We start from the raw sequence: 24260 nt of genomic DNA on the forward strand, positions 1-24260 counted from the left end.
TTTGGGGCAAGTGCGCATGCGCTGCTTCCGTAAGCCGAGGTGGGAACATGGCCGCCAGGCTCCTGTGGGCGGTCCGTCGGCGGATGCAGCCCCTGGCCGCCCATGCCGCGTCCGAGGGCAGGTAAGCGAGGCAGGTGGGGATTGGGAACTTGAGGACAATGAGGGACGAGCGATCTGAAGGGGCAGTTTGGGGCTGGAGGACGCGGGGACCTCTCTAGCCTCTCGGCTTCTACAACTGGGCGCTCACGGCCCCATCTTGCAGAGCGGGAAACTGAGGTTCACAGCCGCGCCTCCTTGTCTGGCCGACGTACGTTGGAAGATCCGAGGTCACGCCCTCGGAGGTGGGAATTGTTCTTCCGACTGAACTGGGGACGTGCCTTTCCCGCCCCTTTCTCCAGCTTTGGCGCTTACAGGTGACGGGATTCTCTCCTAGCACCCTGTATGAACATAATGGGGAACCAATATCTGAGCTTCACTTTTCCTGTAAGTAAAAGGAGGGCGTTGGACTTTGCCAGACGGCCCTTCCACCTGCCTTCAGGAGTTTAAGTTCTGGTTGCTGCTTTTATCATTGCAGCAGCTTTTTTTGATCACTTATCTTGCCGATTGCAGAACTATGGGTAGTTCTTTTTATTCTCCCGTTTAATTGGGGGAAACTGTGGTTTAGAAATTTTGAGTAATGTCTCCAAACTTAAATACCCATGAAGTGGTGGAATTCAGACTGAAAACCAGTCAGGGCTGTAGAATCGGCCCTTTTAATTAGTGACCAATGTTCGTTAGTCTCAGGGACGATTCCCTGTTGACAGTTTCTTTACCAGAAAAAATAAAAATTGCTGAGTAGGGGGATGGATAAGGTTGGATCTCTGAAAAGTAAATTACGGTGAAATCCAAAAATTTTGCATAACTATTTGTCCCCTTTTTACCATAACACACCTGACCCAGCACTAGGATGAGAGGTTGAATTCTGGGTTTCAAGCTTTTTTCCCCTAATCTTTTTGGCAGTTTTTGGTGTAGGGAAGTGATCGGGAGCAAAATGGTTCCTTCTAATAAAATTTTTCCCCACTCCAGTTCTGAAAGAGTAGCAATTGAATGAATCCACCACAACTTCCCTCTTTCTCATGATTTGGGCCCTAGCCATGTTCCCTTCAACTGGCCCTGAGGATATTTTGACCTATTCTTAATTGGATAAATGTTGTTTTTTAGGACTTTAGGAGGAAGGATCTATTTCACCCTGTTTGATGACCACATTTTCTGAACTAAAAATTGGTAATCATGTATAATTTGACATAAGATTATAATAACTGAATTCAGGACTAGCATGAAAGATAAAAAGTAATCTTGACCACACACTTAAACTGATGGTTCCTTCTTCCCTTTCTTGAACTAAACTCCTTTACCCCTACTAAGCGTTCATTTAGATTTCACCTTAGTGGCCACTCTTCAGTACATGCCAGTTTATATAAATAAACTATTTGTTTTTAAGACCTTTTGCACCCACAGATTTTCTTGATGGTTTTACTTCAAGTTAAATTATGAGGATCCAGGAGGTGTAATGGAAACTTCCTTGAACAGGGGGTTCAAAACTGCTGCAATCCAAAATCTACAAACCCCTATTCTAAAATGTTTATGTAAACTGAACTACATATCTATATGATCTATTTCATTCACCTGTTCACAGTCCACAGCATATAGTAAATGTTTTGTAAGTTTTTGATTGATTTGATTTTACATGGTAATTTCCCAACTCATTTTCTCCTAATGCAAATTCTCTTCTATAAAAGCCTTTTACTTAGAGCTTCTAAAAGCATTACAAGCTTTTTTTTCTTGTATATCAAGAAAGCTTTAGAATTCTAGGCCTTACTCCAATTTGATAAGGTACCTTTACTGGGGTTAATTTTCCCCATTTATAAAATGAGAGACTGAACCTGAACTGTATGGCTTTTTGTTTTGAATTCTTGCTTCTGGCATTGTTCTGCTGGTTCTAGGTACTATAATTTGGTGTTCTCTTGCTGACTTTTGTATCCCCACTTCCAGCTATTTCTACTGCCTGATGCTCAGTATCCTGATTCAACAGTATACTAACAATGTGATATTGAGCAAGGCATAAGCCTCTCTGAACTTTGGTTTTCTCATCTATAAAGTAGGAATGATAATAGTATTTATCTCACATATTGTGAGATGAAAAGATGATTTAATAAAATCTTGTCAACTGTATCTGGCACTTCACAAGCACATTATAAGTGTTTGTGGTGTTATTGAAACTGAAAGCACTTTGTCTAGAGAGAGTCAATCTGGGAAGCATTCCAGTCTCTGAACTTTGTTGTAACTTTGGCTGTTTGTCATGGCTAGGGGATGGCTGCATCCTTTCAGCACTGCCACTCAGAGAACTGCTGGTGAAGACTGCAATTCTGAGGACCCCCCTGATGAACTGGGACCCTCTCTTGCAGAACGAGCCTTAAAGCTAAAAGCTGTTAAACTGGAGAAGGAAGTCCAAGATTTAACAGTAGGTAGATTTTATATTATCTGTTCATATCGTCTGAAATATATATCATATTTTATATTATCTGTTTATGTTACCTGTAGTCACATCTCTCTGGCTTAAATATTCACATAAAGTTTTTTAAGTCAGTTTTTTAAACTGTTTCCTCTAATTAGCTCTTTACTCCCTCTTGTTAGATATACTGAGCAAAATAATCTGTAGTAGTTCAAAAACATTGCCGACTACGGATACTCATCTTTGTTCAGTTTCCTGGTGTGTCACAGTACTTAGATATCTGATATTTTGGTAGTTTCAACGGAGATACAATCCCTGGCATGTAGTAGACACTCAATAAATATTTGTTGAATTAATGTGGTCATTTATCATTTTATTCTGCCAATCAGACTCTATCTGGCTTAATGTGCCAGTACTGTACTGACAGATTTTGAGAAATAGAGTAATTCCAAAGCAGGACCACCCAGAAAGGGCAATGAGGTTAGAAAGTATGTCTTACGAGAATAATGAAAGGAACCAGGGATTATAAGAATGAAAGAAAAAAACACTAAAGAGGCTAAATAATTGCCTTCAAATAGATGACATATGTTTTTTAATACATATTTATTGGCTGTGCTGGGTCTTAGTTGCAGCATGTGGGATCTAGTTCCCTGACCAGGAATCAAACCTGGGTCCCTTGCATTGGGAGCATGGAGTCTTAACCACTGAACCATCAAGGAAGTCCCAAGATGACATATTTTAAAAACTTACTCTTGGTTGTCCTAGAGTTTCAGTTCAACAAAAGAAAGTTGGAGGGTGGCAGTGTTGGGTGAAGACTTCAGAAAAAGCTTTTTCTGAAGATAATGAGCTTGAAAACAGTTGTTACGGATTCAAACTGCAGCCTAAATGACAGCCTATCAGAACTGTTGTAAACAGAGATTGCTTCTCTGGGAATTTGGAGTAGCTGATACAAGATTCCTATACAACTCCTAATGTTTTTGCTTGTTTGTTTTAATAAAAATCTATACCAAGGGTAAAATTTGTAAAATAAGCAAAAAGTTTCTTTTCTACCAATAAGCATTTGTTTTCTCATCATTTGACTTTGCTTCTGATGCTCAGGTGAGATACCAGAGAGCTGTGGCTGACAGTGAAAATATAAGAAGGCGAACCCAGAGATGTGTAGAAGATGCCAAGATATTTGGTGAGAGATTTATTAATAATAAAAATATTTTTTAGTTTAAGGGCACTTACTAGCAGTTCTGCACACTGAACTTAGCAAAAAATACATCTGGGTCCTTAACCAACCTATACTGTACCCTTCCTCTATTCCATAGGCTTTCTGCGCTGCCTATTGGGAATGTTGGAAAATGAACCATTTGCTGAAATAATGTTTGCCTTTATTTTCACCAGACTTTTGTTATTTTTCAAGCATGTACAGTTTTTCTAGTGCCTGTACAGGCAATTCTGTTTAACTCTTTAATGAACAAGTGAAGTGAATCATTAAGATGTTCAGAAAAGGATCCAAAGAAAATACTAAAATTTGCTTCATCTTAGCAAAACTGGTCTATATCCAGAATGTAATAATTAACTATTAATTACCAGACAACTTTCACAACTAGGGACAAAAATCATTTGTGTTACTGTCAGTGTTCTACAGCTTGCTCAGTTACAACTCAGAGGCTCTCAGACCACATGGAATCAGATAACCCTGATGGCTGTGCTAGATCAATCTGTTTTTTCACTGATGGCGTTGAATCATCTTCTTGGTTCATTTCAAAGTCTCTCAGAAATCTTTTCCTAAATGCACCACATCTTGTTCCAAATCTGTTCATGAAACTGTTAATTGAATAACAGAGATTCAAGGGTAAAAGGCAATCTGTGATGACTTGCTATACTCACAATTTAATATGGAGCATTATACTTTTACTGCACATAGAATGGAGTGCCCGAGGGGCCCTTGGATACTATTTAGTCCAGTCTCCTCTTACAGGCAAGCTAGAAAAAGTTATTTGATGTCAGATGTAGATATGAATCCACTGATCCCTGATCCCTAATCTATTTTTCTTTCCCTTGTATCACTCATACTCCTTCCTGTTCTCTGGATTTTATCTGCTATTCATACACGAGATTCACTCCATTCGTGTCCCATCCAACGCCGTTCCTTTGGCTTAGCCTTCTGATTCTCATTCAGTGCTTTAGATACCATGTTTCAAGACTCTGAATAAATACTAACCCTGAAATTGTATTCCTAAATAACTCAGTACTGACCCCCAAATGTGTTTCTGATATTTCATCCAAGTTTTAGTCGCATATTTCCAACTATCAGGGCTCAGCAAACTGCAGCCTTTCCATCCAGACAGTACATACCTGGGAAGTCTCTCCTCTGTCATTATCTCTCTTATTGGCTGTGTGTTTTGATACAGGGCCTTAAACTTGTCCCTGGGTTAAAACTAGATCAACAAAGTCCTTTGCCCCTCACCAGCTCCTACCAGGGCTTTTGTGTTACCACACAAAAATGATATTCCTTCATTTCTATTAAGAAAAATGAAGAATGATGCATTGAAAGTAATGAGATTTCTCAACAACTGAGTTCACTTTTATAAAGTTTATGTGACTCTAAAAAAATTAGACAAGCTTGGTGGCCTGTCTCCAGCGGACAGAACAGAGTGATTTCCTCACAAACAATAAGATATAACTTTGTAGCAGGCATTTAGAGACTTACCTCATCTATGGAGTATATTTCTTTCCTGTTCCTGTTTAGCTAATCCTCAAGAATAAACCACTCCTTTACTCCTCCTTAGTACAGTCTTGTCAACTCCTCTTTTATTATTCCCCCATCAATGAACGTCTTCTTCCTATTGAGAATGCATGCCTTAGCACAAATGAGACAGGCAGGAATTTTCAAAATATACGTAAAGGTGAGTTGTTCAGTCACTCAGTCACGTCCGACTCTTTGCACCCCATGGACTGCAGCATACCAGGCCTCCCTGTCCTTCACCCCATAGATAAAACAAGCATATAAAACTAAGTCAAGTTTTTAAAAAGACACGTTTCTGAACCTTTTGTACATAGTCTTACCTAGTTCTTGGGTTCTAACGATCTTCCCCATCTCCTAAGCGGCTTCCTAGATGTATGTGTTTTAAGAGAAATGTTGGCTCATCAGTTTGGTTGCGAGGGTAATCACTGGTGATGATCCTCGAATCCCATGTGGCAATCTTTGCATTTCCTGGGGTACCTAGTATACCAGCCACCTCTTTGAGCCTTCCCCAAACTCTGCTCTCAAGAACAGTGATTTCCTCACAAACAGTAAGAGTGTCTGGTTTCTCTGTAGGAATTCAGAGTTTCTGTAAGGATTTGGTGGAGGTCGCAGACATTTTGGAGAAGACTACAGAGTGTATTTCTGAAGAAACAGAGCCTGCGGACCAGAAGCTCACTCTGGAGAAGATCTTCCGAGGATTGTCACTTTTAGAAGCAAAGCTGAAAAGTGTGTTCGCCAAACACGGCCTGGAGAAGATGACACCCATTGGTGACAAATATGACCCTCATGAGCATGAACTCATTTGTCACGTGCCAGCTGGTGTTGGGGTGCAGCCTGGCACCGTGGCATTCGTAAGGCAAGATGGCTACAAGCTTCATGGCCGCACCATTAGACTTGCCCAGGTGGAAGTGGCAGTAGAGTCTCAGAGAAGACTATGAATGGGCCCAGAGGAACTGCATGTTCTCCCAGAGTGCAGTCACCTGTGATTCCTTTATTTATTAAACTAGGTTCGTATTGTACATGAGGTACTTCATGTGATCTGTTTTGGATTTAGTCATATTGGCTTTATTTCTGAGATACTCTTGATTTAATGTGACCTGTTTGGTCTCATCAGAAGTCTTGCCATTGGGCATTTGAACAATGTGACAAGTGTTCCTGTGGCCTTATCAAAATGTGTTGAAGAAAATTATTTTAAAATTGGTACTCTGATGACTTTCAATCCAAAATCTTTTTTAAAGGTGGAAATGAGTTGTATGTTTATGTGTTTTCAACTAAACGTTCATTTCTGGTCCCTATAACAGAAATTGAATACGATCTTGAATTTGGTGGGAAGAGGAGGTGGTAGGGATTGGTTTAACATTTGGGTACTGAAATGATAAAGCTTTATAGCTGTATGAATTTAAATCATTTGGATTGATTTTTATGCACATAGATTTTCAGAGCCTACTCTTTTCATTTTATTTTTCTTCTAACCGTCTTTTGTCCTTATAGTTTCTGCCAGGTGGACTTCATATTCACACTCATTTCCCTTTTCAAATCCCATTTACAAGGCTAAGGCCCCAGGAAAGACTTGGAAGACAGAGACTGGCAAGAAATCAAGATACCAGGTCCCTTGCAAGCAAGTCTGGCCAAGAAACCTTGTGCTTTCCTTACTGAGTTGTCTTCAAATTATTTTCAGCCTCCCTGGGTGTATAATCATTTCAGGGAAATTGAGGCAGCGCCAACAGCTAATGACCAAACTGGTCTATGCAAGTAGTTTACCACAATTTCTCTTTCCACTGGCCCTTAAATCCTCTGCCACTTTGTCAGATTTATCTTGTGATCCATGATTAGATTATGTAGGGAGGCGGTCAGGACCAAAAAATGTTAGGTTCTTATGATTCCTCATTTCATTTAGTTATAATGGGCTTGGAGTTTTTGTTTTGGGGTTTTTTTTGGGGGGGTACTCACAATTCACTACCTCTCTTACATTAACTAGCTTTATATCCTAGTTTTTTTATCTGTCTTATGTCACATGTAAACATTTAGCTCCCCTTTTATGTACTGACCTCCTAGAGGTAATGAGCCTATGTGTATATTTTTTATTTCAGTCTTATAGATAGTGTTCTATAAAAAATTTATTCAGTAAATGAGTTAGTGAATTAATGATGTATATATCAATCGAACATTAGAAAGGAGGTCTTTATAGATATTTTAATGTTAGAAGCCGCCTTAATGATCTAATCTCACCCTTTCAGTTTCTTCAGACTATGTGTGAAAACAGTCTTTTTAGGACTGGACTCAAAGAAAAAAAACAAATCTCTAAAACTAGTAAACTAAATTTCAGTGAGAACTTAAGTAAGAAACAACTAGATATTAACTTCAGTGTTTAAGATTCAACAGTTCTATAATTAACATGCAAATATACCCCCAACAGACAATTAACTGTTGTTAGGTTTAGGTTTAAGTTACTTTCCCATAAAATAAATCCATTTCTTCTAGAATCTATGACCCCATTCTGTGGGGTGGTGAAACAGCCTCTTAGACATCATAGATAGTTCAGCACACGACACAGATGCATCCTCAAAACCATCCCCTAATGGGTACTACCACCTCCACCAGATTAGACACTTTAAAAAACAAATGCATACTTCTAAGATGCAAACAAGACTGGTGGTGAGATTTTAAAACCAGAACCTCTTGGCATTCCACTAAGTACATCCTGTAAATGTAATGAGCACTCAGATTTCACAATGGGAATTTGTCTCTTCTCTTTTGCCTTCATTCCTTTGAGAATGACAAATAGTGACAATAAGAAAGTGAGGCAATTATGATTTTCCATTTGTTCTTGGATCACTAGCTATTCATTACAAATGAATTAGAATAACCATAATTTTAGGTGTGGAATGTTCTGATTACTTGAAGAGTTTTTCAGTATTCTTTGCAACCTCCTGTTTTAGCAAGTAGATTGAGAATAATTTTAGATTCTTCTATTATTCAGTAGTTTTGCAGAGTTAAAAGTATAAATTTAGAAGCTGGAGCTGTAACAGAATCTCAAAAAGTGGAAAGGCTTTCAGGAGCCAGCACAGCATAACAGAGCATATGCTTAGTAAGCATCAACTTGAACATAATTCCCAGCCTAGTCACTTCACTCTTCTGAGCCTGCTTCCATGTTTGTAAAATAGTTACAATTCTCAAACTATTACGAGGATTAAATGAAATGTGCAAATTGCCTATTACAGTAGGCCCTCGAATATTTATTTTTATTGCTTTTTATACACATTGTTTTTTGTTTGTTTTCATAGTTGCCTAAAGTCTAGGGGAAGGGGAAGACTGGTGCTTGACTATAAAAAAATAATTGTAAGTTAATCAGTCACTGAATTATTTTCCTTTCAACTTCTGTTTTTTGTGTGTGTCTGTTTAAACTATACTGAGGAAGTGTACATTTTTAGACTGGAGAAATAAGGTGGTCTCGGCTCTCTTATTTTCATCTTGATGCTAAAGTAAAAAGATACTGTTGGCATGTAGATGATATGTGTAAGGAAGCTTTGGCTTATGTGAAGAGGGACCTTGGTGTCTTAGTACTTAGATTTTATGAATCTTTGGTGGATTTTCCTTACCACTATAAAAGAATCATTCAGTTTGTACTGACATAAGTTACGTGGTGCTCTTTCATGGCAAAGGATTTAATAAATGAAGAAACATCCTTAAACACTAAAGCAAAATCAGAGAAGACAAAGGTGAAATATAATCTTCAGAAACGTTAATAAAACCTTAATTGAAATTACTGCGTTTCATGTATTTACTGTCTGCCAGAATCATACTGTGTATTGACATGGTCACTTCACTGATTGCTGACCGACCTGTTGACGCTCAGTGGAGGGAACTTGGGGTCTCACAGCTGCCCAGGCCAGTGGATGCAGTGCAGTCATTTTGCCTTGGTGTTGAAGTCTTGTCTGTTTTTTTACCTCCTTGACTTGCTTCCTTCTAATTTCTATGTATTTCTTCAATCTAGACTCCTATTTATTTCTGCCTTTCTGTCTGGCACTGCCTTATATTCTTGTGCCTGCTTCTTGGTTCTAATCATCTTACCTGCTTTAATCATTTTACTCGAACTGCAGAACTTCTGACCATCCTCTCAATCCAATTACTGGCATGTGGCTGCCTGCTTCCACGTGCTCTTCCCAACCTTTGCCTAGCCTTGTCTTTACCTCTGCTTCTCCACTGGCTTCCACATACCCAGCCTCCTGGCTAAGTGCCCCTCTTTGTAGCCAGCCTTTTCTGTAGTTTTGGCTTTGCATTTTCATCATTCTTCCCACCCTGGCTCCATAATCCATTGTTTCTCACAATCCCAGAGCTAGTTGGTAAGTATATCCTTACTCTTTTCCATTCTCAAATTCACTGGAGGTTTTAAAACAGCTTTGAAATCTCCTTGAATCTGAACCAGTAGATTATAGGGAGGTGACACTGCTGGTTTCTAACCCACACCTTCCTGTCTCTGGATGCTCACTCTTGATACCTGGCCATCAAACCAAAGAGCCAACTCAGGTAGCCAGTGGAGTAGAACCAAGGGCCATGGCTGAGCTTTTAGCTGACAGCCAGCACCAACCTGCCAGCCACCTTAGTGAGCCACTTTGAAAGTGGACTTTGCAGTCCCCAGTGGAACAGCCCCATCTGACATCACATGGAACAGATGACATCTCACTGAGTCCTGCCCAATGTGCAGATTTATGGGCAAAAAAAAGTGTTACCTTTAGCCACTAAGTTTTGGGGTAGTTTGTTATGCAGCAATAAATAACTGATGGAATCACCCAACCCCACTCCCAGTCTCACTACTAGTACCTTGGCCACCAGAATTATGGCTCCTTGCTTTTCCTCTTAAACAGATTTTTTGAATTTGTCCTACAACTTTGATACACATGGTATTGTGGGATTGGAAGAATTTTTTCCTAACAGGAGAAAAGAGCTGTAAAATCTAGAATTACCAAGGACCCTAAAATTGGCTCAGATGGTAAACCGTCTGCCTACAATGCAGGAGACCTGGGTTCAATCCCTGGGTTGGGAAGATCTGGAAAAGGAAATGGCAATCCACTCCAGTATTCTTGCCTGGAGAATCCTATGGTCGGAGGAACCTGGTAGGCTACAGTCCATGGGATCACAAAGAGTCGGACATGACTGAGCAACATTTACTTTACTTACTAAAATTAAAAGCAAAGTTGAGTTTTAATATGATTTTACCCTATTAAATACTGCATGGATCATACTGTTAGCACATAAGAGAACATGGCACAAAGCGATCAACGAATGCTTGTTTTAAAAGATGATTAAGGAAGGCACTTCCCTGGCATTCCAGTGGTTAAGACTGCTCCCAGTGCAGGGGGCACAAGTTGAAATGCAGATTACATGCCACAGAGTGAGGCCAAAAAGAAAACATAGTAATTTAAAGGAGTATCTTGAGTCTGGTTTTGCATTTAACATAAATATTACCAAAAAGTGTTTTTGGGTTTTTTTTTTTTTTTTTTTTATGAGAAATGCATATTTATTCATCTACCATTTTACTAATAATCCAGTTTGGCCATGTTAAAACTCACAAGGTTGGCTGTAATCTCAGCTCTATGACCTTTTACTCTTCACAGAGTCCTTTCTATTTCTATTCTTAGCCATAATCTGACTGAATACACATGAATTTTCCTTATTTTATTTTGAAACTCATCCCCAATTTTATTTTCTGTGAGAGGAAATCTGTCCTTTATACTGTAGCTAACTAGCCATAGTGAAGCTGCTTTTGTTTCCTTAGAGAGTGAAAATGGAGTTTATCTCTTCTTTCTAGCTTTCCTCTCCCCTCTAAGAGTGGATGAAACTCTTACCTTTTGTTTTTGAAGCAGAAGGCAGAGACACAAACTGTGTGTCAAAGCCGCAAAGACACGTGGTAACTAACAGCAGTCTGGAAAGCATCTGGCTTTGTTTCAGCATGCTGAAACAAGTAGCGTCTAGCCATCCTGGCTGCATGGTTGGTCAGCAATCTCCAGCACTTGCAGACACTGCCAAGTGATTTCACGTGCCTTATTTCACGTGATTGTCACAACCACCTAGAAAGGTAGAGCAGGAGACTGTATGGGACACGGAGAAGGCACGTTACAGAGTTACTAACGCTCAGAGGTTGGATTTGAACGGAGATCGTCAAAGCTGCAGTTCTTTCTCTATCATCAATCTCCCCGGAGCTGGGCCCGGGTCCTGATGCTGAGTACCCAAAGCGCGCGCACCTGCGCCGGAGCAAGACAAGCCAGCCAATGAGGAAACCGCATCCAGGAGGCGGGACGGAGAAGTTGCCAATGACAGAGCCTGCCCCTAGAGAGATGCGGCTAATGAGGGCCTCGTGCCGAAGAGGGACTGCCGCTTGTCCAATAAGAAGCTGTGACCAGCGAGGCTGGAAGGCGGAACAGCCAGCTGGGCGCTGGGGCGGGGCGGGGAGCCCAGCGCCAACCCTCCAGTGCCCGAGCCCCGGCGTGCTGCCCCCATCGCTGCCCGCCATGGCCCACGCTGCCCGGCTCCTCGCCGCGCTGGCCGCGCTCCTCGCTGCCGCCGCTACAGGCGATGCCCGGCCCAGTAAAATCGGTGCGGGAAGGACTGGGTGGGGTGCAGATCTGGGGAGGGCTGCGAGGGAAAAGGGTTGTCAGCCGGGAGCAGCTGGATGGGGGAAGGGGAAGGCAGCTGGACGAGGGAGGGGTCCTCGGGAGAGGAGCTGGGTGGAGAAGAGCCGAGGCACTGCGACTGGGCGAGGAAGGGGACCGCAGTAGGCAAGGTGCTGATGGGGAGGGAGGCGTGGGCCTGTGTCCAGGGCTACCTGGGGCAGAAAAGACCCTTGGGGCAGGACTGGTCACTGATCTCACCAGAAGGTTCAGGGGCGTTAAGTATCTGCCCTCGACCTGGCTCTTTGCCAGGTGCCCCCAGGACTCTGGTCTGTCTGGATGATGTCATTCACACAGGTTTATTGAGGGTCGTCTGTGTAGCAGGCACTGGTTCATAGTTCCTGTCCGGAGGAGGAGAGACTGCACAATACAAGGAAGTTAGTGCTGAGGCTGAGAAAGACTGTGAATATAGAGGAAGGGCAGTCACCCGTCTTTGTGGGCTCTGGGAGGGCTTCCTAGAAGCAACATCTAAGCCAAAAACCTCATGGAGGGTAGGAGACAGTTCTAGGAGAGACAGAACCCATGGTAAGTCCTCTGGGGACAGATTTGTTGAATGACAAAATGAGGAATTTTTCACAGCAGTCTTCTTATTTATTTGCTTTTTTTCCCCCAACATTTTATGTTGAAAATTTTCAAACCTAGACCAAAGTTTAAAGACTTACACATTGATCATCTCTTTACCCAGCACCTAGATTCTGTTGTTAAGAAACTGCTACTATATTTGCTTTATCACAGACCTATCACATGTCCATTAATCCATCTTAGATTTTAATGCTTTTCAAAATAAATTGCAGACATGAGGACATACTTCTAAATACTTCATCATGTATATAACTGACTAACATTCCATATTTGTTTATACTTTTTTTCTCTTAACATTTGTCATTTTAATTCAACATGAATCAAAGATTTTCAAGTCCCTCATATATCAGATTCCTGTAGACAGAGATGCTGGGTTTCTGGTGTGGGAGAGGAGTGACTCTCACTGGGAGGGAGGGCTGCCCCATGGGAATACCACAGACATAATGGGGCCAGTGCAGTGCTAAGGTCTGCATTACCAAACCCCAGCTCAGGCCATAAAGGATTAAGACAGGCTGAAGCGTGCCAGAAATCAATTTAGGACTAAACATTTAGGGTTTTCAGAGGAGAGAGAATCCTGAGAGCTGGAATGGATAGAGAAGGCTTGATGAAGGAGATGGATTTGGAGCCAGGCTTTGAAGGATGGGGAAGAATGAGGCAGGCAAGGTCTTGATGTGCAGGGCTCCCGCATCTCTTGAGAAAGGGCAGCAGAGCATGGCATTTACCAGTGACCACTGAGGAAGGGGTAGGACCTTCTCACAGCTCAACCATTTCTGCCAATGCAGAACTTGCTGCCTGCCTCATTCCAGCTGGTCCTACCCACTTCACCCCAGGCATCATCAAGGCAAGAGATTTGGCAATGCCAAGCTTCCTGCAACTTTCTTAATTTTCCTCACTGCTCTGATAAGAGCCTCTGTGCATCCTCGGTGGCTTGGACTCTACCCACAATGGGAATGAGGGGCTTCCTGTTAAGATGTTGTAACCCTCAGGCTGCTTCATGATCAAATCTGAACACCTCGGTGTGGCATCAGACCCTTAAAAGTCCCCCAGAATCCCACCCGGGCCCTGCTTATGCTGTTCTCTCTGCAGAGAATGGGTTTCTGCTCACTGGTAAAACCCACTATCCTCCAGGATCCCAATCTACATTGCTACAGGGCCCTCTCTGTTCCATTCATTCTATGTCCAGCAAATCTTACCACAGACTAGAGAGCAGGTGTCAGGTCATTGGTGTTGAAGGAGCCATTTCTTAGTGAGATGAGGTCTTCTGCTTCCCTATAGCCTTTAGGCAGCTTCCAGGTCTTGTGATAGCAATTTCTCTGGGGGGGGGGGGAGGGGAAGGGTAATTCAGGGCTTTGTCAAAAATGGAAAGGGTCGAAGCACTTGGTTTAAAAGGTTAAAGGGTATCCTTGGAAGCGGCTTTGTAAACACTGAGAATAAAGAAGTAATTTGTTCTTTCAAAATGCAATAGTGAGCTCTACTGCCTGCCAGAATCTGGGGACATAGGGACCCTCAGTCCTTGACAGATCATTTGAGTAGTGTCCCATGGACCAGGCCAGGGTAAGGAGAGTATGCTGTGGGAATATGTAGGAGGGACAGTTGTCTTAGGCAGGTCAGGCCAGCCAGCTAAGAATGACATATAAGGGCCACAGAGGTCAGCAAGGCAAAAAACAACAGAGCGTTTCTGACAAAGGGAACGACGTGGGCAAAGGCACAGGCATGACAGGGCGAAGTCTGTTCCACAGCAAAAGAAGCTGAGGCAGGGGACTAACCTGGCAGTCCAGTAGTTGAGACTCTGTGCTTCCACTACAGGGGGCACAAGTTCTATCCCTGGTCAAGGAATTAAGATCCATATGCTGCATGGTATGGCCAAAAAAAGAAATTGAGGCAGACAAAAAGGTGGAGTGTTGCAAGGCTGAGGCAGGACATGGAATAAGTAAATGGAGACCAGATCATAAAGCAACTTGTAGTTTTGCCTTCTTGACAAGAGTTAGTAGTCTTAGGATCCAACAAGTGGGTGTGTGTGTGTGTGCGTGTGCACACGTGCGCACGCGAATACTGGAGTGGGTTTTGCCATTTCCTCCTCCAGGGGATCTTCCTGATCCAAGGATCGAACGTGCGTCTCTTGTACCTCCTACATTGGCAGGCAAATTCTTGACTACTGCGCCACCTGGAAAGCCCAACATGGGTCTAGTAAGGACAAATCTCCTTCTCTTTGATATGTTACTAGACTGTCAGGTGAGAGGAAAGCTGTGTCTTAGATACCTGGTGGGCAAAAACTGTGGGTAGCATGGCTGTCCAACTCAGTAGCTTCACAGCTGCTTCACTATCCTCTCAGTGCTGTGTAATGATTACTATCTGTTTGGTCAGTGGTTCCTAGCAGCACCTCAGAGCCCTGACCAGTAACACACTTTTCTCAGTGACTTGGATCAGAATATTGGTGGTATATGAACTAAGTTTGCAACTAACTAAGGAAAGAAGGAGGAGAAGTAAAGACAGTAGGTAAGACCCAAAAAGATGTCAAAAAGCTGAAACTATAACAAGAGTCCAAAGTGGAATAGAGTGCCCTATATAGTGACTAGTTATCTGTCACAGGGTGCATTCGAGGCTTGGCAAACATGGATGTGGAAATGACTTAAGTGTCAGGTGAGAAGTTGCAATAGACCAAGGGTTGGCTGACTTCTTAAGTTAAATGCCAGAGAGTAAATATTTTAGGCTGTGCTTATAGCCTCTGTTCCAACTTTACTCAACTCTGCCTGGCATGAAAGAGCCATAGCCAATAAGCAAAAGAAAGTGCATGGTTCCATTCCAATAAAGCTTCAGCTTACAAAAACAGAAATCTGCCTTGATTTGGCTCTCAGGCTGTAGTTTGCCAACCCCTGGATTAAGGAGTGGATTCCTAATACTAATCTAACCTAATTACCTGGCAGTGACCAGGTATTCACCAATTCATAGTAAAATATCCCTGGTGGCTCAGATGGTAAAGAATCCACCTGCAATGTGAGAGACCTGGGTTCGATCCCTGGGTTGGGAAGATCCCCTAGAAAAGGGAACAGTATTCTGGCCTGGAGAATTCCATGGACAGAGCAGCCAGGCAGGCTACATACAGTCCATGGGGTTGCAAAGAGTCAGACACGACTGAGTGACTTTCACTTTGACTTTCAATGAGTTTGTATAAAGCTAGATTTATTCCCTTAAATAAATTTTGAGATTCTTCCCTGCCCCTTTGCTGCTAACTTGTCTTTTTCTTTATAAAATAAGGGTTATAGTAGGTGGTAGTTTGCAGGTTGTAATTTGCTGTTTGATAGCTTTACTGCCTGGCGAATTCCATGGATGGAGGAGCCTAGCAGGCTATAGTTCATGGGGTTGCAAAGAATCGGAAAGACTGAGAAGCTAACACTTTACTAAGCACTAGTCTACAGATTTCCTTTTTGAGATGTTAGAAGCCTATGAGATGCGAGTACCTAGGAAACCACTGGCCCAGGAGACTGAGAAGGAGTGACCCACAGTCTCACACCCCTGCTCTGTCTCTCCCCACGCCTGCCTCCTGGGCCTGATGACAGCTGTGGTTGGAGCTGGAATCGGGGGCTCTGCTGTGGCCCACTTCCTCCAACAGCACTTTGGCCCCCGGGTGCAGATCGACGTGTTTGAGAAGGGGACCGTGGGCGGCCGCCTAGCCACCATCTCCGTCAACAAGCAGCACTATGAGAGTGGCGCCGCCTCCTTTCACTCCCTGAGCCTCCACATGCAGGGTTTCGTCAAGCAGCTGGGTGAGTGCACCATCCTTGGGCTGGCGGCAGCCCTCGGGCCCTTCCCAGGTGACCCAGATGGTCAAGGCCAGAAGGTCATGTGCCCAATCTCCTCATTTTACAGATGGAGCAGCTGAGACCAGAGAGGGGAAGGAACTTGCCTGAGGTTACACAGTGAGTTAGTTGCAGAGCCCGGATTAGAATTCAGGTTTGACAGCCCCACCCCCAGACTAGTTTCTCTCCCCATCAGTTTACTGCTTCTCAGTAATCTATAATCATAACGGCTTCCACATGCTGTGTGCCTGCCAAGCACCTGGCATCCTTCTGGGTCATACATAGACATTACTTCTAATCCTCCTACCAGCCTGCAAGATGGGTGCTGTATCTCCTCCCAAGGCAACAGAGGCTCATACACCTGGGCTAAGGCCCTACAGCTAATAAGTGAGAGAGCTGAGATTCAACCCCAGCAGCATCTGTCAAAACCACAAATATATGTACCACTGGATGCAGAAATTCCACTTCTCAGAAGTGATCCCGTAAGTGTGCTCACAGATGTACAGAGCAGCAGACACACAAGGTTACTCGTTACAGCACTGTTTGTAATAGTAAAAAGTTGAAAATATTCTACCTGCCCATCCACTAGGATCTGAGACTAAATATTGTTTAAGCACACAGCAGACTATTCAGTAGCCAAGTCCTGTATGCCCAGGTATAGAACACTCTCTTAAGATGCACATGTCAGTAAGGTGCAGGCCACTGTGTATATTAATAGTATATGGGGGTGGGTGGAGGGAGAGACAGCTCACAGATGTGTACACATTTATAAGTGTTGGCACAAAATATCTCTAGAAGGATGGTGAAGGAATATACTTACTGGTTGCGTCTGGGTAGGGGAACTTTGTGATTTAGGGACAGGAATAGGAGGGAAAGAAAGAAAAGTCCATGACTTAGGGCAGGCCCTATAATCTCTAAGCCTCACTTTCCATCCATCCATCTTTACCTGGGGGATACTGACTCTTGTTCTGCCTCTCCCGAGACTGTGAGAGGATGAAGTGAGATCCAAAGCTTCGGTGCTCTGTTAGTTGTAGAGTGCAGGTGGTTATCAGGAGCTGTGATTTCTTCCCTGTGGCCTTGGTGCCCCGGGCCACCATTCCAGAGCAAGCCCCGTGGTTCTCAGCCCCTAGACGATCCAGGATGACGACTGAATCTCCCTCACTCATGGCTGAGTGGATCCCTGTTAGGAAAACATCTAAAATGGAATATGAGTTTAATTTTCATTTCTTTGTTGACTAGGCGGGCCAGACATCTCCCCAGCACACTGTTTACTGTTGTTGAACAAGCAGCACAGATGCACCAAACATAGTGTCACATTCCCTTTAGTGGAGCCATCCTTCAGGATGGCCCTGAATTTAAGCTTCTGGCATTGCTAGGTTCCCCTGGGGTTCAGGGGGGCCTCTGTAGGGGACCTAAGGGCCTCTTCATTGTCTCCTCAGGGCTGCGGCACCGGCGCGAGGTGGGAGGCAGGAGCGCCATCTTCAATGGGGAGAACTTCGTGCTGGAGGAGACAGACTGGTACCTACTGAACCTCTTCCGCCTCTGGTGGCACTACGGCATCAGCTTCCTGAGACTGCAGATGTGGGTGGAGGAGGTCATGGAGAAGTTCATGAGGTAGGGCTGGGCAGAGCCTTGGGGAGGGCCTTCCAGAGGGAGAGAGGAAAAGAGGTGCAGAAGGAACCAACTTGACTGTACATTGTCAAAATGGAAAAGGTACTCACTGGGTGTGAGAATTCCACCCAGGCTCTGAGCACACCCCCAGCATCAGGAAGGGACTTACTTTAGTACAGCGGTACTTGTCTCTCGTGTTGTCACACTGGCATCCTCTTTCCCTTAGCTAAACTGGTAAATAAAAGCATGGGTTGCAAGACTTCCCTGGTGGTCCAGTGGTTAAGACTCTGTGTTTCTAGTGCAAGGGTCATGGGTTTGATCCCTGGTCAGGGAACTAAAAAATCCCACATCCCCTTGTGCTCTGGCCAAAAAAAAGCATGGGTTGCAAACTCAGCCACCTTCAAGGGCCTGCCTGGGGTATGAATAAATGAAGCAGTTTAGTGAAAGGGAAGGATAAGCAGTGAGGGGTCCTGAAGAGCCAGGCCCTATCGGAATGGGCAGCTAGCCCTCTGCTCAAACCCCCTGTGGCCACGTGGGAATGCCAGCCTTACAGGGCAAATTCCGGTTTTTCAGAAGAAACTGGAAATCCAGTTGTATGTGAGATTAGTTTTTCAATATGTGCAACCAGTTCATCTCACAAGGCAAATAAGACATACCTGCAGGCCACAAGCAACCTGTGGACCACCATTTACAAACTCTTCTGTCCTCCAGGCCTATCTAGAACAAACACCTTTCTTTACCAGTTCCTCCTCCTTATGACCCAGCCCCCTCCCCATCAACTCCAAATAAGAAGGATAAGTATCCTGTTGTCACTCTGTCAACCCCTCATAGTCCACTCACTCACCAGGCTAGTCCCCAGCTCTCCCCGACAGTCAGTCCTTCCAAAGGTTCTCCGTTTCCTGGCCTAGGTGCAGAGACTTCAGGATCAGACACTTGTTCATGGCCTCCAGGCCTCCTTCCTGGTTTCTGGCACTTCTCTGCTCTTCCCACTCCTATAACTATGCTTTTTTATGGCACTTCTTCCTTGTACTCTCCAGGTATCCCCAAAGTTAGTTCTTCACTTCTCTTTCCTCTTTCATATATTTTTCTCCCTTGTCAATTTTATCCAACCCCCCAGCACCAAGTTCTCCCTTTTGTGGGAGACAACCTCCACCTGTGAGCCCCAGTTTCCCCTTAAGTTCCAGACCCACTACCTAAGCAGTCTCTAATTGCTTTCTGGATACCTCCATTTGGGCTTCTTGTCAACAACCAAACCCGGCACATTTACAGAACAGCCCGAGCAGAAGCAACATTCCAAAGGCCACTATTCAAAAGTCCATCAGCCGACAGCTCCAGGCAAAAGCCAGTCCTCAAGGTGGGGAGAGTCGTGGGGGAAGAAGACATTAGCGAGGGGGTGAGTGGGAGCCTCGTTGGACCAAGACACAGGGGAAGACAGGCCAAGCCAGCAGAGAGGGTGACAACTTTGGCATAAAGCAGCTGCCATGGGGTCCAGTGTGGTCCTAGAAGCCAGGGAAGAGCTGTTGTTGCTGGAGAGGGGATATGTCAGTGGGGGTGGGCATGGACCACTGCTTGGCAGTCCCAGCTGAGTGAGAAGAGGACTGCAACCTCATCAGGGAGCGACTTGAGAGGTGATATGATTGTCATTCAGAGGAGCCACCATGTGAAGCCAGGTTCTGGTGGGATCCAAAGTGTTTGCCCTTCCCTCTGGGCTGTCCCTTCAGGTGGGACGGGCCCACCATAGCCAGCAAATAGGCCAAGGTAACATAACAAGCTTCCTCTCCCACCCCTACATGGAGAGGAGGGGTGGGCCCCCAGGTGCAGTGACCCAGCGGCAGGTGGTCAGCAGAAAGGCCTTTCTGCACAAGAGCTCTGGGTCCATATGTCTCCCAGGATCTATAAGTACCAGGCCCACGGTTATGCCTTCTCGGGTGTGGAGGAACTGCTCTACTCGCTGGGAGAATCTGCCTTCGTCAACATGACCCAGCGCTCCGTGGCTGAGTCCCTGCTCCAGGTGGGCGTCACCCAGCGCTTTATCGACGACGTAGTCTCCGCTGTTCTGCGGGCCAGCTATGGCCAGTCAGCAGCGATGCCCGCCTTTGCCGGTAAGCCTCCAGCCCTCAGCCTGCCCACCTGCCCTTCCCCAGCCCTCCTTGTAATAACCTTACATTTACCCAACTCAGTACATGACATCACCCCAACACCCTTTGATTCTGGCATCCATCCTCTCAGTTGGCAGGAGATGGTGTTCACCTCACTTCACAGTGAAAGGGAAGCTCAGATCTCAGGTCTGGGATGTTTCTGCCACTCCTGTTTGGATTGGTTTCATAATCTGCCCCGCTAAGACCTCTGGGCCCCTGGGATTCCACTTATTAGAGCACTGCATCTTCCCAGCTCATTACTGGGGTGGGCAGGCACATATATCACCCACCATCTTCCAGCACAGGACACAGATCTGCCCAAGAAAGACATCAAGGCACATCTTCCCCAAGGTGTAGTAACTATTCTGGGCCTTGAAAGATACAGTAGGATTTTATTGGGGCGGTGAGGGCTGGGGAGGGGCATTCAAGGTCAAGGAACTACACAGGCACTCACTGGCCTGCTTGGCTAGGTTCTTCTCCTCTCCTGCCTCCTAACATGGAAGGCCCAGGCTCAGTCCTGTGTCCTCCTCTGCTCTCAACTACTCAGCCTCCCTTGGTGAGCTCAGCCAGTCCTGGGGCTTCAGTTCCACCCACCTGACTCCCAAACATGACCTCTAGCCCAGACCTGTCTCCAGAACTGCAAGCTCATGTGTCAGCCGTCACCCTGTGTCCACACTGGAATGGCTAATGGGCGTCTCAGACTCAGTGCACCCAAACCTGAGCTTCTGATCTTTCCCCTCAAGCCTGCCCCTCCCAGCCTCCCTATAGGCTGGCTGGTAATTACTCCTTTCGGTTGCTCCAGCCAAAACCTTGAATCATTGCTTTCTTTCATACCCTTTGTGTCATATGTCAGGAAATCCCATCTGCTTTGCCTTCCATGTATACCTAGAACCTGACTGCTTCCTAGCAATGCCTCTTCCTTGGTCTAAGCACTAGCATCCTTCACCAGGATTGCTACAAGTCTCCTACCAGGTCCCCCACCCTCTGCCCACTCCCTGGCCCCTCCAAGCTCAACACCTCACCCAGATGATCCTTTTAAAACAAAAGACAGATCCTGACAGGCCTGCGTGTAAGACTGTAATGGCTCCTACTTTCCTTCAGGGAAAATCCAAAGTCCTTCCAGTGGTCTTCAGGGCCCTGTGGTCTAGGCCTCACCACCTCACCACTCACGCACCCCAGACCAGCCACTCTGGTCTTCTTGCCGTGTCTCCAGCGTCCCAGGTACTCTCCCACCTTGAGGCTTTTGTGTGGCCATCCCTCTGCCTGGAAGAACCTTCCTGGAGACGCAGTCATAGTAAACTCTCGCTTCCCATGTCTCTGTGAAGATGTTGCCTTTTCATTGAAGCTGCATAACCTCTCCCATCCCCAGGAGTCCTGGTCCCCTTGCCCTACCAGGCTACTGAATTGACTTATTTTATCTCCTCCCACTCGAATGCAGGCTTCCCAATGGGAATCTTTCCCCTTTGTTTACTGAGAAATCCTTACAACAGTGCTGACCATCATAGGCACTCAGACCATTTTTGCTAAATAAATGAATGAAAGGGTTTATAATGAACAAGTACCTCCCACATGCCTAGGATACTCTTCCTCTGGCCGCTGCTCGTTCCTTCCCAGCCTTCTGGTCCTGCCTAGTGTCCCCTCAGCAAGATGACCCTGCTCATTCTCCCAGCACCTTGTAGGTATCCTTTGATATATAATTCATGTATCATGCAGTGCACGCATTTAAAATGTAGGAGTCAATGGCTTTCAGACCACTCAGAGTTGTGTCTCCATCTGGCTTCCCTGGTGACACAGCAATAAAGAATTCACCTGCTAATGCAGAAGCAATGGGTTCAATCCCTGGGTCGGGAATATCCCCTGGAGGAAGAAATGGCAACCCACTCTAGAATTCTCGCTGGAAAAAAATCCCATGGACAGAGGAGCCTGGTGGGCTATCGTCCACAGGGTCGCAAAGAGCCAGACATGACTGAGAGACTGAGCGTGCACACACATACACCCGTGTCTCCATCACCACAATCAATTTGAGAACATTTTCACTGCCCTCAAAACTCATCCCTGTAGCCATCAGTTCCCCCAACATCCCCTAGCCTTCCAGCCCTAGGCAACCACAAATCTGCTCTGTGTTTCTGTGGATTTGCCCATTCTGGGCAGTCTATTTAAATAGAATCATACAATCTGTGTTCTTCTATAGGGGCTCTTGCACTGAGCATAATGTTTTTACTTTACAACATTGTGAATTCTATCGTATCTTATCTCTGTGTATTGTCTCTCCCTGCGGGAGTTGGGGGGAGTCTTGGCCTGGGACAGAGGCCTGAGTAGGATGGTGCTGGCCTCTCCAGCCCCACTGCCTAGAGGTTGAGAAGCCACTGATCACCCTCCCTCCCCTTTTGCCCAGGAGCCATGTCTCTAGCGGGGGCCCAAGGTAGCCTGTGGTCTGTGGAGGGAGGCAACAAGCTGGTTTGTTCTGGTCTGCTGAAGCTCACCAAGGCCAACGTGATCCATGCCACGGTGACCACTGTGACCCTGCAGCCAACAGGTAAATAGACAGAGCAGGGGCCATAACCACTCCCTTCCTATACAATGAACACTTCCTCCTCTATCCCTAAAACTCCTCTGCTGGGGTGCAGGTCCCAGCACTGCCAAGCGACACCAGAGGGCACTGTTGTCCTGATTAAAATGTCAGAGCAGAAAGCAGAGACTTGCACTCATCTAGCCCCATTCATTTGACCACTGAGGACTCTGAGCCACAGCCTTGCCCATGCTCCCTAGCTAGTCAGCACCACAGGCAGAGAAAGAGTTTGGGTTTCCTGATTCCGGTCCAGGGCTCGCCCTGCCACCATACCAGCATTGAAAAACTGACACAGCAGCTGGACGGCACGGCTGCACCCAGGGTCTTGTCCCCTCGGTGCTAGGCCCTGGACAGCAGATAAGTGGGTAGAAGCCAAGAAAGAAGTTGACTTTTGTGTTCTCTTCTCTCTCCGTCCAGAGGGGAAACCCTTGTATCGGGTCAGGTATGAGAATGAGGCGGGCACGGGCTCTGACAACTATGACATAGTGGTCATCGCCACCCCCCTGCACCTGGACAACAGCAGCACCATCGCCTTTGAAGGATTCGACCCACCCATCGATGTCGTCCAGGGCTCTTTCCAGCCCACCGTCGTCTCCTTGGTCCATGGCTACCTCAACTCTTCCTACTTTGGCTTCCCCGACCCTAAGCTTTTCCCCTTTGCCAATATCCTTACCACAGATTTCCCCAGCTTCTTCTGTGCCCTGGACAACATCTGTCCTGTCAACATCTCAGCCAGCTTCCGGCGGAAGCAGCCTCAGGAGGCCGCTGTTTGGCGAGTCCAGTCCCCCCAGCCCCTCCTCCGGTCCCAGCTGAAGACCCTCTTTCGCTCCTATTACTCAGTCCAGACGGCCGAGTGGCAGGCCCACCCCGTCCATAGCCCCCACACCCCCCTCCCACGGTTCACACTGCATGACCAGCTCTTCCACCTCAATGCCCTGGAGTGGGCGGCCAGCTCCGTGGAGGTGACGGCTGTGGCTGCCAAGAACGTGGCACTGCTGGCTTTCAACCGGTGGTACCAGGACCTAGACAAGATTGACCAAAAGGATTTGATGCATAAGGTGAAGACTGAGCTGTGAGGGCTCCGAGGAGAGCTGGAAATGTCCAGCCTCTGCTGAAGAAGGACTCCCTTCACAACAGCCAAGATCGTATAAGCCACATGCACCCACAGAGTCCTTCTCTGACCCCTCCTGTGTGGAGTGTCCTTTCCCTCCAGTGTGGGTCCTGGTGACCCACTCTCTGCCTTTCCATCTTAAGGATTCTCACAGTGGTGTTTTTTTTTTTTTTGAAGGGGGAGAGTAAAAGAAGAGGAAGAACATTCAAGCCAATGTATTCACTTATTTATTTTTTTTTTTAAGAAATAAAAGTCCATCTTAAGCTGCTTCTGACTTTGTTTTCTAAGTAGAAGACGGTGATAACCGTGGTAGGGAATATAAGGCAGAAAACTTTGAATCCAATTTCTTTATTGTCTACTCCCAACAGGCACCTAAGGAACACCTCCAATGAAACATATGTAGCCAGATAGTTACAAATAGAGGGAAGATGAGAAAACATAAATAAGACAGGATAATAGCTCCTATTTATGGTAGGCTTCCTAGATGCAAGTACCTAGTTAAGAACTTTAACTAGACACCATCCAAGTTTTTAAACAACACTGCATTTGAAGGAGA

The 24260-nt window shown here is 45.4% G+C and overlaps 2 protein-coding genes across 3 annotated transcripts; both read left to right on the top strand.

The window, feature by feature from the left end:
* The first annotated feature begins 38 nt into the window (after positions 1-38).
* On the top strand, positions 39-8994 carry GRPEL2 (GrpE like 2, mitochondrial). The gene is made up of 4 exons (XM_061423982.1): positions 39-121; positions 2347-2500; positions 3590-3671; positions 5802-8994. The coding sequence occupies exons 1-4, from the start codon at positions 48-50 to the stop codon at positions 6164-6166; spliced, it is 675 nt and encodes a 224-aa protein (XP_061279966.1). The 5' UTR covers positions 39-47; the 3' UTR covers positions 6167-8994.
* Positions 8995-11668: 2674 nt separating this feature from the next.
* On the top strand, positions 11669-23971 carry PCYOX1L (prenylcysteine oxidase 1 like). 2 transcript variants are annotated; one of them, XM_061423980.1, is made up of 6 exons: positions 11672-11822; positions 16036-16242; positions 17715-17889; positions 19777-19988; positions 22420-22560; positions 23011-23971. In XM_061423980.1, exons 1-6 carry the CDS (start codon positions 11738-11740, stop codon positions 23667-23669), a joined length of 1479 nt encoding a protein of 492 aa, XP_061279964.1. In that variant the 5' UTR covers positions 11672-11737; the 3' UTR covers positions 23670-23971. The 2 variants fall into 2 exon arrangements, with proteins under 2 accessions (XP_061279965.1, XP_061279964.1); XM_061423981.1 differs by lacking the exon at positions 16036-16242 and having other exon boundaries at positions 11669-11822.
* Positions 23972-24260: the final 289 nt, after the last annotated feature.

This window comes from Bos javanicus, chromosome 7, assembly GCF_032452875.1.
Source record: "Bos javanicus breed banteng chromosome 7, ARS-OSU_banteng_1.0, whole genome shotgun sequence".
Classification (NCBI taxonomy): domain Eukaryota; kingdom Metazoa; phylum Chordata; class Mammalia; order Artiodactyla; family Bovidae; genus Bos; species Bos javanicus.

Bases quoted from the DNA above. Each gene is read 5' to 3' on its own strand.
- PCYOX1L (XM_061423980.1), top strand. From the start codon at position 11,738: ATGGCCCACGCTGCCCGGCTCCTCGCCGCGCTGGCCGCGCTCCTCGCT. The intron at 17,890-19,776 runs GTAGGGCTGGGC...TATGTCTCCCAG, and splicing joins GTCATGGAGAAGTTCATGAG to GATCTATAAGTACCAGGCCC. The intron at 22,561-23,010 runs GTAAATAGACAG...CTCTCCGTCCAG, and splicing joins TGTGACCCTGCAGCCAACAG to AGGGGAAACCCTTGTATCGG.
- GRPEL2 (XM_061423982.1), top strand. From the start codon at position 48: ATGGCCGCCAGGCTCCTGTGGGCGGTCCGTCGGCGGATGCAGCCCCTG. The intron at 122-2,346 runs GTAAGCGAGGCA...TGTCATGGCTAG, and splicing joins CATGCCGCGTCCGAGGGCAG to GGGATGGCTGCATCCTTTCA. The intron at 3,672-5,801 runs GTGAGAGATTTA...GTTTCTCTGTAG, and splicing joins AGAAGATGCCAAGATATTTG to GAATTCAGAGTTTCTGTAAG.